The 15,783-nt window shown below is 42.8% G+C and overlaps 1 protein-coding gene across 6 annotated transcripts in view; it reads right to left on the reverse strand.

The window, feature by feature from the left end:
- DMD (dystrophin) overlaps window positions 1-15,783 on the reverse strand; it is a 1,962,662-nt gene that overhangs the window by 152,693 nt on the left and 1,794,186 nt on the right. For all 6 annotated transcript variants that reach the window (XM_045582357.1, XM_045582356.1, XM_045582355.1 and 3 more), the window contains one exon: window positions 2,217-2,278. In XM_045582357.1, coding sequence (XP_045438313.1) covers window positions 2,217-2,278 — 62 coding nt within the window. The remainder of the gene's footprint in view (window positions 1-2,216; window positions 2,279-15,783) is intronic.

Genomic DNA, 15,783 nt, shown 5'->3' on the forward strand with positions numbered 1-15,783 from the left:
AAAATAAAATAAAATAAAATATTTTTTAAAAAGCTAACTATAAAACATAATGATCAAACTTTTGTAAAAAGGTATGTAGGGAAAGAAATTTTTGAAGATACCTACTAGATTATTAAACTTTAGTTAATTCTAAAGGGGGCTAGATGATTTCTCTTTTCTTTTTCATTTGTTAGCCTGTGTATTTTTTTTAAATATTTTTAAATATATATATTTTATTGATTTTCCACAGAGAGGGAGAGGGATAGAGAGCTAGAAACATCGATGAGAGAGAAACATTGATCAGCTGCCTCCTGCACACCCCCCACTGGGGATGTGCCCGCAACGAAGGTACATGCCCTTGACCGGAATGGAACCTGAGACCTTTCAGTTTGCAGACCGATGCTCTTCCACTGAGCCAAACCGGTTTCAGCAGCCTGTGTATATTTTTAAACTAAAAACTATGAAACAGTATTAACTCCACAATAATAATAATAATTTAAAAATGAAAGTAAGTTAAAAGATTATCACTAGAGATCTCTGTAATTAGAGTGAAAATGATGAGTGGGTTGAGTCTGTGTGAACCAAAGGTTATAATCAGGAGGCCCATGGACAAAATTAAATTAGCTCTTTATTGACAGATTTTTAGTTTCTCTTGAAAAATCTGAAGTCCTGAGAACTCTGTGCTGGGACTATCAGTTTGCCCAACAGAGACTCTGCCCACATCAGATAAACTCTTCATTTTCTCATTTGTCAAAATCTAAGCATTCAAATTTACTACCTGTGGTCTAACCAGTGCAGCACTATAAGCCAGAAACATTCTGTAGGGGCTGAAAACGCAGCACTTAAAAGTTATCTGATCTAAATTTTATTACAATTTTAAAAGGTGTGTGTGTGAGTATGTATGTATGTATGTGCACGCATACACACACACTGCTACACTGAAAGTAAAAACAATGTATTTCACTGAAATGTAATAGATATGTCTGGCTAGATTTATGTGATTTCTTTTCATGCTTTTTATTTGTATTTTTTAGATTTTCTAGAATAAACTTACGTAATTTATAAGTAGAAAAATTTAGGAAAACGATTTTTTGGGGCTAATACCCCGTTCCTTAAGTCTCTAGAGCTGTAATTCATTAATCAATAGAAACCTATGAGAGAAACGTAGTAATTGCTACAAGCAGACAGATACACACATATACCCAACATAGATTTATGTCTACACAATTTGTTTAAGCATCCTGATTCCCATGGGCTTTGTCACATAAGTTCACCTCATGTATTTTTATCTGTAAATACATCCATTCACAGAAAAGCAGGCAAAATTTTTTAGTAGTAAAGACATGACTATTTTTTATTAAAAACAACAATTAGCCCAGCTGGTATAGCTCAGTGGTTGAAGGTCAACCTATGAACCAGGAGGTCACGGTTCGATTCACCATCAGGGCACATGCCCAGGTTGTAGGCTCCATCCTCAGTGTGGGGCATGCAGGAGGCAGCCATGTGATTCTCTCTCATCACTGATGTTTCTATCTCTCTCCCCCTCTTCCTTCCTCTCTGAAATATTAATAGATACAAATATATTTTGAAAACAAGAGCAGCAATTAGTGACAATGTAATGGAATTCATTTTAGATGATTGCAGACGGAACTTCAATGGTATAGAGTGGACCTTCATCCATCATGAAAAGGACTGGTGTTTTCTCCTTATTTGGAGACTGTGTATCTGTTCAAATAAATTCCAAGTTATGAATAAAAGAACTGTCAGGCTCTCACACAAACACAGAACAAGCCATAGGAGGGAAGTCATTTAAATGTTCACACTGATGACCTGACAGGCTTAGAAGTTATAAGCCCTGGAAAGACTGCAGAAAATCCCTTTGCACAACATTTGTGGCTTGGCAAAACGATGTCTTGGTTTTGCAAGGAAGGAATCAATAAGAGCAACTCCAAACAGCTTTCTTCCTTGGCGGAGAGAAAAAAATTGCCATAAATTGCAGGTATTTTTGCTATCTTTTTAGGCTCAAAGAAAACCAGGAGACCTTTCGGCCCACTCGGGGATATTAAATTTCCAGGAATCAGTGAAATTCTAAAACTTATTTTTAAGAAACATCTGAAAAAAGGAAAGGTGGGGTAGGAAGATGTCATTTTGACCCTTTAAACAATCTAGTGAAATGTTCAAGACAACAAATGACTTGCACATACAATCCACTGTAAGAAACACGGCCATGTCCTTACCTAATGACTGGTAGAGCTCTGTCATTTTGGGATGGTCCCAGCATGTTGTTTGGGTCTCGTGGCTAAAACGAAATGCAAAGAAAGACTTTAGGATTTATGATGGGTAGTAGAGGAAAGGAAGGGGGGAAGGCCTGGTTTATTTTTGAATCATTAAGAATCTGTACTTCAAAGGACTTTCATCGTTTGGAGAATGTTCATCTTCCAAGCGGAAAAGCTCCTACCCTTGCTTTCAAAGGTGAAAGCAGCCTGGCCAGCATGGGTCAACAGTTGAGTTTCAACCTGTGAACCAAGAGGTCACGGTTTGGTTCCCACTCAGGGCACATGCTTGGATTGTGGGCTCGGTCCCCAGGAGGGGGCGTGCAGGAGGCAGTCCTTCCATGATTCTCTTTCATCACTGATGTTTCTATCTCTCTCCCTCTCCCTTCCTTTCTAAAATCTAAACAAATACATTTTTTAAAACGTAAAAGCCTGCCAGAACCGGTTTGGCTCAGTGGATAGAGCATTGGCCTGCGGACTGAAAGGTCTCAGGTTCGATTCCGGTCAAGGGCATGCACCTTGATTGTGGGCACTTCCCAGTAGGGGGTGTGCAAGAGGCAGCTGATCGATGATTCTCTCTCATCGATGTTTCTAACTCTCTATCCCTCTCTCTTCCTCTCTGTAAAAAAATCAATAAAAGATATTAAATAAAAAAAGGTAAAAGCCATATGAACATATTTGGTAACCAGAATTTGTTTCTTTTGTGTACCTACAAGTCAGTTGCATGTCTGTTACGATAAAATGACCTTGTTATATAATCGATAACTGAAAATTAGGATTTCTTCTCCTGTCCAATGGGGAACATTCAGAAAGGACGCCAACAAGTATCCTTCAACTTTGTCAAAGAGAGATCCTGGACATTGCTTTAATAAATAAACCGCCTCGCTTCTCATTTGCTCTAACTGCCCCTGACGTTTTTCTATTACTTTCTTCTCCATATCCAGATCACCCATCCATGATAACTGTATTTCATTTCAGCTTACCGTACATCCATCGCCTGACTAATACATCATACCTTCTCTCTTCCCATTACTTTTAGAATGTCTTTTTAAATTGGTATGCTATACACCACTACACATTTTCCTTCCTATATTTACTTGGGACTGAATGAAGCATTCAAAGCTCTCTTCCATTTCTTAAAGTTTAGCTAAGTGTAATTGCCGGCTACCAGCTCCTGCCACACACACAAAAAAGAACAAAACACCCTTGTTCCTCCTTCAATTACATGAATAAATCCGGGAGAGATAACTACATATACTTTTCCTTACTTTGGCCCATCTACATAAATCACCAAAGCATCATATTTCCAGTTTTCAGGGATTACATGACTGGCTTTGATACAGTAAAATGCAGCCTTGAAGGATATTTCAGGACTCGTACTCAGGGCCTATTCATAATCTTTGGGGAAGGGTGGGGATAGAGAGAAGAGAAAACAGCTCAAATGCGGACATTTCAAGGGGAGGCAACAATGTCAAGCAACCCAGCAGAGGTTTTAAATCTTGGGTTTGGATTCTGGCTCTGTGCCCTACTAGCCAGGAAATTTGAGGCAAGCCTGCTCACCTGGATTCGTTGATATAAACAAGTGTCTGGCACCTTCTAGTGTCCACTACGTGGTCATTTTGTTATAATGTGCCCCCCAAATGAGGGCCCACTAAAAGCAAACCTTTTATCAGTTGATTATAACACAGGTTAAGTCAGCCAAGCCTAAATGACCCTTTGTAAAGAGCAAGGCCAAAACGTGATTTAGCTCTGTTTTTAAGAAAGAAACAAAACGGAGAAATGCATATTGTGGTTTGATGAATAAAACACAATCAGATCACAAAACACGTGGGTATCCCCCCAAACTGTACAACCTCGGACACAATCCCTCTGATATTTCCCATTCAGTGACTTGAACAGTGAAGGCTACGGAAAGAAATTCACAAGAGAATGTGCACTGGGTAAGGGCTGTTTCCCTCTTTCCCAAACATGTTCATTTCCGTTTTACTTTTCGCAGAGGCAATTCGCTTTTGAGGAGGATGTCCAGGGGCTTCCCAGTCGAGGGAATGTGCCAGAATGGCATCCAAGTCTTTTTTTTTTCCTATTCTTTATTAAGGCATGCAATGAATAGGCATCCAAGTCTTAAAAGAGCAAGAGCAGAAGTGGCAGTCCATGCCTCAGGGGGTTTAAGAAGCCCCAGGACCAAGCGAGTTCAAGATCTGGACAAGGGGTGGTGGGACTGGTACTTGATATTCAGAGCACAAGGACACTGCAGCTTGCAGCTTCATGGAAAAAGTGCTGCTTGTTCTTGGGTCTTTTTTAGCTTGGAAAGTGATTGCGTACCAATTCCACCCACAAGTGCCCAGCAAGGGAAGGTTACTTTGCTATGGAGACCACCCTGCATTTCCATGCATATGTGAGCACCAGGAAGGAGGAACGGAGAAGTGGGGGGAAAAGTACGAGTGTCCACATGTCCAGGCCCTTGTGACACACGCTGAGTACTAATAGCATCCATCTCCACGACATGTGGGAGGACTATAGCATCTTCAATGGATGGGCAGAAAAATGTCTGTCTGTTCTGATAAACCTAACCAGACAGAGAGAACCACTCTGAGGAGACACCATCCATAATGGACTTCAAATCGGAGGGACACGAGCAAGAAATGCCTTGTACCAAATGCAATTCCAACTGAAAAGGGAGACATGTGTACAAGTGAGAGGAGAACCCCACTTTGAGTGAATGAGGGCTTTTACGCAGCTCCCTCCCTCCAAAAAAAATCCCTCACGACTATGGATATACTTACATTTCTAGCTTTATTTAAGAAATTTATTCTAGTGGTTACATTATGAAAAAAAAATTATAAATTATTTTTTTAACCCAACAGTCCTTCACTAAACAGAAATTCCCTTTATTGGGAGATGGAAAAAATGTTAAGGCCTGACTCCTATTCCTGATTGTGTGTTACCAAGTACGACTCCTTTCTAGGTCCTCATTTTCCCAAGGACCTGCGATTCTGAGGGGCTTGAATAACCCAGATAAATGACCTTACACAAATCCAAAAGCCAATCTTCTTTTACCTTCTTCCCCTGCAACACACAAACCTTTTCTTTTTAAGCAATACAAGGTAATGAGAAAAACAGATTTATATTTCACCTTTGCAGCCTTAGTTTCACTTCAATTGCAAACCAGTGTCAAGCAAAAGGAGTGAGCACAGTGGAAGGAAGAAAAATAAATAAATAAAGGGGTGTGACCAAGCCTCAACACTAGAAAAAATAAAAACCATCTTCCAATCATTGAATGCCCAAAGCAGTTGGTAACAGCCAAAATGACCAGATATTTTTTGGTAGCCGTAAGATGAACAAAATATTCACTTCCCTGGATGTGGCTATTTTCAGTCTGTGGTGAAGTCTAAGCACTCGTGAGACATTATTGAACCCTACCCGCCCCCCCCCCGCCCCCCAATAGATTGGAAAGAGGAATACTAACAGGATGAATTGCTAAATACAGATCTGTGTAACTCCTATCCACACTGTACCTTACAGGACAAAGCAATTTTTTTTTTGTCTGTGAGCAATATAGACTTTACAGCTCTATTTATTACTCTGTGGCTATCTTGGCAAACATTAGAGAATTCTCAGTGACTCCATGAGCAGCAGCTCAGGTTTACCTGAAATATACAGACACTATAGAAATATATGCTGTGCTGGGGTGGTGGCGGTGGAAGGGTGGGTGGTACTATTTTTAGTAGCTGTCTCTTTTCTGCTCTTCACTTTTCATATTGGAAATGCACTCCCCATACATCATGCCCAAACAGAAAGGAAATTCTGAAATCTGTTCATACATTAGTGGGTACATCTTTGTTCAGTCTTCCTGAGAACAGTGATGTTCTGCATATCAGATCCAAATTCTGTGTACATTAACACAGAGACCGGCTGCACAAATAATCCTTAAAACACTTTACATGTTTAAAAAATGTTATGGTTTTTTGGCCCTGCTGGTTCCAAAGTCTGGCATCAGCTACGCCTCTCTGAACAGCCTTCAAATTCTGACGTCCCCTCTTATTTTCATGTGTACAAACTATAATAAGCTCTCGTTTCCCTTCTCCTTGAGGCGGTGATGGGAACCTGGTGCAAATTAAAATACAAAATCACTGGATGTGACAACAGACCCCGGCAATACCTACTTGTCAATAATAAGAAATTAAAAGCATTACCCTACTGAGCCCAGGTCTGACCTAATTTCCTACCATACAATTTAAATTTTGTCTCACCTTCTTCAGTTTCAAGTAGTGTGCAAGGTTATTATAACCGCCTCAGAGCTGTTCCTGCTGTCAGTGCTGGAATAACCAGACTTATTGAAATTGCTTTTTTAGTTTTCTTAAAAACAAACATTAAACACATTCAAAAAGTAACAAATTTCTATTGCTCTTGCCAGAACTGGCAGTTGCCTAATTAAAATAAGATTTCTTCTGCCACCACTGTTATTTGGTAGTAAAAATATTCCAAACAGTTGCCTTTTTTAAAAGAAAAAAAATAGCTTCCCATTACTTTTTCAGGGAAGAATCTAATCGCTATGCAGCAATAGAAAAAGGTAGCGTTCTCTCGCGATTTGCAGAGGATTAGAGTTTGGCTTTCTATATAATCTGGAGAACATTGATTGATACACATACACACACACACCATTTCCCTTTAATCTGGGGATCTGACTCTTTTTCTAGATCTAGAGGAACCTTGGCATTTCCATTTGAATGTTGAACTTGGCTTGCATTGCTGGAATACTGGCAGGGTGGGAATGGGAAAATATATGTAAAAGTTCGCTACTGTGGAAAGGAGGTTTAGAGAGATGGGTGTCAATCAAAGCATCAGAAATGCTATTCTAGTCCCCATTTCTTTACCCTGGGGTATTTAGCATGTTATTCTGCTTGGCTCAAGCCAGGGCAAAGATGATGGCAAGGGTGACTGTTCCAGCTGTTACTTGTCCTCGGTTCTATTTGCTTTTTCAGGGCTTAATTCCCACCCACCCTCAACTTTGGCCAAAGCAATTGCACTTCAGGGTCGTGTCCAATCCAAGATCAAACAATGACTGAAACCAATTCCATGCTTATCAAGGGTCAGAGACCTTTCATCAAATCGTGTTTCCTTTGCTCTTCCAGCTTCTCCAAGAACAACTGTATCCTCGGAAGAGGGGGTTTGGGACAAGGAAATGTTAAAAAAAAAATCTAAGCAAAAAGAAAAAGGGGGATGAGGGGGGTGACAGGGAGAGGTGGCAGGAATATAGAAGCAGCGAGACCAGGAAGAGCTTATGGCCACGGAAGAATGTAGATTTCACTTAAACACCGGTTCGCCACTTACACAGATTGGTTGTTTCAGGTAAAAGCATTTTATAATTAATACTATGCCTCCCTCGGGCAACTAAACCTCTTTGACGTAAGCTTCAAACTTAACTTCACATTTAATCGAGATAAACAGGGTCCTGCCCTTTTCATTGCTACAATCGGGTCGGGAATGCCAAACTTTGCTTCAAGATACCTGGAGAAACGCGAGAGAAAGGACACTCCGAAATGACTGCACACAACCCCAGAGGGCAAAGAAAAATAATAAAATAAAATAAAGCCCTCGATCCTCGGTGTCAAACCCCTGACTTTTAACCTTTGGATTGCTTTTTCTTTCTTTCCTGGTTTCTGTAGTCCCTGGGCAGGAGACGAACACAGTGGGAACTGCAGCGAGAGAAATGTCAGTTGGAATCCTCGGAAGAAATCAGGCAGAAAGTTGACCTTTTGGCACTTGCTGTGCCATGGGAGGTAGAGCCGCGTGCGCCCCTTCCCTTGGCGAGGCCGAGGGGCGATTTGGGAACAGCCTGTCTGGCTCCCGTCCACGCAGCCCGGAAAGGAGCAGAAAGCTCCAGCGGCCCCAATCCCCGCGTGGGGAACGTGGGGAACGCGCTGTCCCCTCTGGGTACTGTAAGAAATCAGTTTTTTGTTTTTTTTTCCCCTCTCCGAGCCCGTCCCGGAGCCCGAGGAAGGGGGCTCCCCGGGAGCCCCGCACCAGGGACAGCCTCGGGGGCGCACCTGCAGCGGCGCCGCCTGGGACCCGCAGGGGAGCTTCCCCGACGCCCCGAGCCCGGGGTCCTGCCGCCTCGCCTGCCCAAGTTTCGGCCGCCTCGGCTCGCCCCCTTGTTCGTGCCACAAGTGCACGGGCTGCGGGGATCCGAGGGGGGCCACGAGGCACTTACCCCTTGAGCTGTTCCCTCATGGCTGCAAGGGCTCCGCGGACGGGGGAGGGCGAGCAGAGGGGTGAGCTCTCCAGAGCCGCCGGCTCCCGGAAAGTGCAGCGCCGCCGCCGCCCAGGCTCGCAGCTGAAAGCACTGCGGAGGAGCGGGCGCGGGCTGCTGGGCGGGCGGGCGGGCGGCGACCAGGAGGGCGGGAGGGGGCGCTGCGGGTAGACGGGGCGGGACCGGGCCAGGCTCCGCCCCCCATGGGAGACCCGGGAACCGGGACTCCAGCAGACCCTGCTCTCGCTCGCTAGGGGATTTCCAATCGAAAAGAAAAAGAGAAAAGAAAAAGAGAGGCAGAAGAGGCGATTTAAGGTCGTCCCAGGAACCTGGAAGCCACACACCGCCCGGCTGGCAGCCCCTTAAGACCTCCCCGCAAGACTACTTGTTGTCTAAATAAATTACCTAGGTGCAAATGATCTGACCGCGGGTCATGAAGCATGGGGGCTCAATTTTCTTTTTAGAGAATGAACCAACCGATAAAAATCCCAAGCATGATTCCTCTCCAATTGAAGATTAAAGTAGAGGGGCTGGCCAGGGCGGGTGTGGCTCCATGGCTGAGCATGGACCTATGAACCAGGAGGTCACCTTAGATTCCACTCAGGGCACATGCCCAGGTTGCAGGCTGAATCCCCAGTGTGGGGCATGCAGGAGGCAGCTGATCAATGATTCTCTCTCATCAGTGATGTTTCTATCTCTCCTCCCTTCCTCTCTGAAATCAATAAAAATATATTAAAATTTTTCTAAAGTACTGAGGCTGTAAAGACCTGAAATTTAGTTTACAGTCATCATGAGCTAAATGGGCTGTTTAAAAGCTTTTTTATGTGTACACCAGAGGCCCAATGCAGGGAATTCGTACATGGGTAGGGTTCCCAGGCCTGGCTGGTGATCACTGCCAATCTGGGGACGACCTGTGGGGTGATTGGGGATAGGAGGCCCCACTGGCACCCATCTTGGTTGGCCTGTGGACTGGGGGCAGCTCCTACATTGGGTATCTGCCCCCTGGTGGTCAGTGCACATCATAGCAACTGGTCTTTCCACCATTTGGTCGATTTGCATATTAGGTTTTTATTACATAGGATGTGATACAGCATTGGTTCTCTACAGTGGTAGTCCTGGGAACTGCGGTATTAGTAAAACCTGGAAACAAAAACTCCCAGGCCCTAGCTCAGACCTCCTGAATCAGAAACAGAGCACGACTAAGTTTGAGAATCGCTAGTACGGAATCGAAATAAAACACCACCACCAGTGGTGTGGCATGGTTTAGTCTTTTAGAGCAGCATTTTTCAACCGCTGTTCCTCGGCACACTAGAGTGCCGCAAGATGTTGCCTGGTGTGCCGTAGGTGCAGACAAGACAAGAATTTTATAATTTTTCACTATTTTGTTTACTTAATATTTCATAATAAAGTAATTATAAAATACTTTCTTTGTGTTTATTTGATTCCTATTCAAGAGAATTACTTTATATATAGTCAATATAGGCCCAGAGTTAAATTTTTTAACATTTTCTAATGGTGGTGTGCCTCATGATTTTTTTCATGAAACAAGTGTGCCTTTGCCCAAAAAAGGTTGAAAAACACTGTTTTAGAGAAACCTAAAAGGAAACCATTTCTGATTGAAGACGTGATTGGAAAAGTTCAGGGTCTAGAGCATTCCAATAATTCTAATCTTAGAGTTTGCAATATGATGATCCAAATTAACTATGCAACATTATTTCAAACTTGGAAATATTCCGACGAGAAGAAAGCCTTCATTACCACAAGAATTTTTTTTTTTCTCAACCTCCACATATCTTCAATTAGAGTCCAAAGAGTATCTGAAGATAAACTCCCTTAGTGGTTTCATTGTCCCTCTTCGCCCATTTATTTTGTTGGCCGCCTCCTCTTATCTTCTTTCAACCATTTCCTTTTCATTCTCTCCTCTGATTCATGCCACTTCAGTTTGGAGTTCAAAACATGCTTCTCCTTTTTCTTTTTGAATATCCTTTATTTTCTTGCTCAAGATTTTTTCCCGTAGAACGTTAGAACTGAAAGGACCCTAGACATCAATCTTTACTGTCTGTGATAGCTCAGCACAAGAGAAAAAAATAAAATAAAGCACATGAACAAAAGGCAGAGGAAGTGCCAAGTTTCTCCCCTACTCTGACAAACCAAATGAAAATGTAAACGTTATCACTGAAGACATGTGCATCTAGGTATGATTGGTATTGCTATTTTAAAGCAAATATAGCACTTCTTCTGGCATTTTGCCTGGTAGACTGAGGCATTCGTTAGTGTTGTCTTTTAGCAATTTTGAGCCAGTGAGTTGTGGAGGTGGCTGCTATTCCAGTTTGAGGGGGTGGGGGAGAGGCGGGGGGGGGGGGGGGACACACTAGGATTCCATTTGCTTTGGGTCAGGTAGTCCCTTGGTCTAAGTGTGGATTCTAGGTTTGCCTCTCTTTGATCAGAAGAGGACAAGTGTTCTGTGATGAGGAAGATGTGGCCTTTGCAACTGTTCAGTGATGTAATCAATTGTCAATGTGGCAAATCACTCAAGTACTGTTATGTTTATTTCAGTGAAAAGACACAAATGTCACAGCCTGGGCATTTTTAAATATTAGAAATCAATCAAATAAAGGTTTGCAACTCATGTGGTGAGTCAGAATTGCATTCTCTTCCTTTCTTGTTGTTTTATTTTTTAATTTTGTTTGATTGTTTTACACTTTTAAATTAACTTCTCAAGATTTTTTAATTTTGTTTGATTGTTTTACACTTTTAAATTAACTTCTTCCAGGCACTCTCATATGTTTCTCTAAAATATAAGAGCTCATCTATTTTCTCAGGGTCCAATTAGCAATCTACTAGGAATAATTTGTTAAAAAAAAAAAAAAGGAAAATAAGAAATCACTATTCAGATTTTTCTTAAATTTGACAGATGGCAATCCTCAAAAATACATCGTTAAGATCTTTTTTAGATTAGGGTTATAGGCACTTGAAGACTTGTTCCCAAATCTTGATGTTATTTTAGAAATTAAATACTGAAAGTATTATTAAGAAATGACATGGGCATCACAGCAACTGTTATCAATTTCAGTTAGATTATGATTTTTGCTTATTAGGGAAAGGCATTAAGAAGAGAACATAGCCCTGGCTAGTTTGGCTCAGTAGATAGAGTTTCGGTCTGCAGACTGAACAGTCCCAGGTTCAATTCTGGTCAGGGGCACATGTCCAGGTTGTGGGCTCGATCCCCAATTGGGGGCATGCAGGAGGCAGGCAATCAACAATTCTCTCTCATCATTGATGTTTCTACCTCTCTCTCTCTCTCTTCTTCTCTCTCTCTCTCTCTCTTTCTCTCTGAAATACATTAAAACTATTTTTTAAAAGAAGAGAACATAATTTATGTATCTTCATTTATATATTGATGCCATATATGATAATACATTAATTGGTTGTTTATACTAGCCTTTCTTCTTAATAATAGATTTTACTGTTTTGATGTGAACACAGGCATGAAAGGAGTATGAGAGCTCCTCCAGCAGAAAAAATTTTAAGTTGAAATTCTGCCTTCAGAACCTGCCATGAGCCTCTTGTCCCAGTGCATGGCTAGAATGGTACCAACTAGGGTTGGAACTAGGGAGTCTGGCTTTAAGACCCATGCACTTAGCCACTCTGCCATGCTACCATGGAGAGACATGACTTCTTTTATTGTGGGGTAAGAGCTGTGCTTTTCTTGTGTGCTCATAAGCAACCTCATTGCTACCTGAGAGCAGAGGGTAATGAATTTGCTAGAAACAGGGTTAAGGAAGGAATGAGATGGGATAAAGTCTAGGAAGGCAACCCCATGCCTTTTTCTATATCCCAAACTATAGTCTTTGAACCACTTAACCATTGTAGGTACTTTAGAAAAATGAGAACCTCTCTGACCTAAGGGACAGTGCTGGAGTGCCTCCTTTCTCCACTCCAGCTCTATTCTCTGTCCTTCTCCACTCTCTCTCTCTCTGTGCCCCAGGAGGCTGGACCTCTGTGGACGGCATCAATAAGGCTGTCTTGCCTTTTGGCTTCCCTTTGCTTTCAGCCAATGGGAGGCAATGATGAAAGGCCTATAGCAGAAGATGAAAGAGTAGGAGGAGAGAGCTATTGGGGTATTTATTCTCTAAGTTCCTTCTCTTTGGCCTTGAGTCTGGTGGAAGCTGAGTTCCCTTACCCACAGCCACAACTCTTGCTGAGTAGTCATTTCTACAGCGACAGCATTCTCCAGGTTCTTTGAACCATTCCCTCTCCCTGACCTTGTTTTTCCCTGATCCTGACCAGATTTTGTAAACAGCCTTTTTTCATTACCGGTATACTATTTTCAAGCACCGCTTTTGAAGGTACCATCTGTTTTTCCCAGGACCCTGATCAAATAGGGACACCCTTGGCAAAGCCACCTTCGAAGGCACTACACAGGAGGCTGAGTGTGGACCACTGATGGAGGAGAACGGTAACTGCACCTATTGGTGCTGAAAATAAGACTAGGTTCATTCACTGGACATATATTTCTAGAAGCCTCCTCTATGGCCCAAAAGGAGCTTCTGGCTGTTGGGGCTAAAGGCAAGTCAATAATTATGAATGGTGATAATGGCAGGAGTATACATAAAGAGGCCACAAGTGGCTTCTTTCCTAGAGCTTCAATACTCTGCCTGGTCTTTGGGAGAGAATGTCAAAGTATATAGTAAACAAATAGAGAAGGATCTAGAGATGATCCAGAGTTTGACCTGTATCATGAAAACTATGGGGGAGCTTTCTTCAATTTTTATTTATTTTTTATTGATTTCAGAGACAGAGAGAGAGATAGAAACATAGATGAGAGAGAATCATTGATCAGCTGACTCTTGCATGCCTCCTACAGGGGATCAAGCCCCAAACTCAGGCATGTGTCCTAACCAGTAATCAAGCTGTGACCTCCTGGTTCATAGGTCAATGCTCAACTACTGGGCCACACCAGCTGGGCTGGGGAAGCTTTTATATATATATATTAGAGAGGGAGGGAGAGGGAGAGAGAGCTAGAAACATCAATGATGAGAGAGAATCATTGATTGGCTGCCTCCTGCACACCCCACACTGGGGATTGAGCCTGCAACCCAGGCATGTGTCCTTGCCCGGAATCAAACCTGGGACCCCTAAGTCCTCAGGCAGACGCTATATCCACTGAGCCCAAACTGGCTAGGGCAGGGGGAGGAGCTTTTTAAAAGAAGAAATTTAAGCATACATGGCTCTGTCCGGTTTATCTTTTTTAAAAAGCACTCAGGCAATGGTGTGGAGCTGTATCTGAAGAGCTTGGAATTAGGGGACCAGATACAAGGTGACTGCCGTATGATGAGGACCTGAAGTATGGCAATAGCAGAGAGAGTGGAGAAATAAGAAAATAAGGTCAAAACTACAGGAGTCTTGACAGACTGGATATAAGAGTATAAGACAGGGTAGACTAAGGGCAATGATCCTCAAACTTGACCACCACCGTAATCACCTGGAGAGCACTGAAAACTTCACATGCCTGGTGTCATCGCCCAGAGATTCTGATGAATTAGCCTTGAGCACTGGGATTGTTAAGCCTCACCATGTGATTCTGATACACAGCTGAAGTTGAGGATCACTATTCTAGGGTGACTCCCAAGACTGGACCAAGCTAGGAACTTCAGGGGGAGCGGGCAGGTTTAGGCAGAAGAGGATCAGGGAGAGATGATGAGTTTGAGGTGGCAGTGTGATGTAAAAGTGAAGGGATCCAAGAGGCAGTTGGACATCTAACTCTCGGGTTCAGAGGGAAGATGTCAGAATTGGAGCTATCAATTTGAAATGTCAGCACTTCGGGTCATGAGTTTTGATGAGCCATTCTAATAGAGGGTGGGAAGGGCCCAGGGCAGAGGCCAAGCTGCTCCAATCTTCCACAAACATATCGTTTTCTTTTTCAGGTTGCTTTTGGTTTCAACGTTAGTCTGATTTTACCAGCATCAAACGAGGAGCAGAAAGGTAAAGGAAAAAGACAGGGTGTGGGGTGCACCTGGCCACTTGCCTTGGATGGCCCTGAGGGATTTCACCAACCCTGAGGGTCCAGCTTCCTTCTAGCTCCAAGAGTCTCTTTCTAAGCTGCTTTTTAAAAATATATATATATTTGTGGATTTTTTTTACAGAGAGAAAGGGAGAGGGATAGAGAGCTAGAAACATCGATGAGAGAGAAATATCGATTCAGCTGCCTCCTGCACAACCCCAATGGTGATGTACCCACAACCGAGGTACATGCCCTTGACTGGAATCGAACCTGGGACCCCTCAGTGGGCAGGTCAAGGTTTCATCCACTGAGCCAAACCGGTTAGGGCTGAACTGCTTTTTGTTCCCTTACCAATCTTAGGCATAACCAGCATCATTTTGTACAAACAATTTTGGAATATAGACATTGCTTCCATTGAGAATAAAGCATATTTTAGAGTAAGATTTCAACATTTTGGATATCCGGTAAATGCATAAGGATTCCGCGTTTCTCTGTGCATAGTACAAGTAGTAGCCATGAACAGTGGATCAGACATCTCACAAATGCTTACAATGATGGTGAGTCATTGCTAGTTAGGACAAATACAATGGTGCACTCCTTCCAATCTGTACAACAATCCCTTTATATCAATGTGAAACTGGCATCTTTTGGACAGAAGACTATCCAGTCACTTGGTATTAACTGGTAAATGAAGAGGCCTCTACATGCAGACACAGAGCACTTCGAATCCACACAAAAGCCTATTTTTCCAGGCCCTTCCCCTGCAGGGAGCAGAGTGAGCCAGAGTGGGGAAAGCTCTCTGAGCCAGCTGCCATCTGTACCAAAGATTGCACCAAACAGGTTCCAGATAAAGTCAAACTCAGCTTTAGTCTCCTGCCGTTTTCTTTCAATAAGATTTGTCAAAGTTTCACAGAGCCACCGATAGCAACCCGAATATCTAAAAAGACGTGAAGTTTAGCATCTTCCCTAAAATAAAGCCACACTTCATTAACTTCACAGGCCGGTGGTTGCTTCACGGGAAAGATTTCCAAGTACCTATTAGCCTGCCAGCTATATGCTACCCGGTAACCACCTCCTGCTAAAAATGGATACCTGGTTAAGGTGGGTCAAGCAGATATGAAAAAGGCATTCCTGGTCCACCTTAACCACAGCTCAAAGCTGTAAATATTTGTCTGCCTTTCCCCAATTGTGCTAAATAACAAGAATTTCAAAACTAGGCAGAAATTCTGACACTCTGCATAATCTCCCTTCCTTTTCAGCTACAAATAAAGGCTTTG

This window comes from Pipistrellus kuhlii, unplaced genomic scaffold (assembly GCF_014108245.1).
Source record: "Pipistrellus kuhlii isolate mPipKuh1 unplaced genomic scaffold, mPipKuh1.p scaffold_m20_p_16, whole genome shotgun sequence".
Classification (NCBI taxonomy): Eukaryota; Metazoa; Chordata; class Mammalia; order Chiroptera; family Vespertilionidae; genus Pipistrellus; species Pipistrellus kuhlii.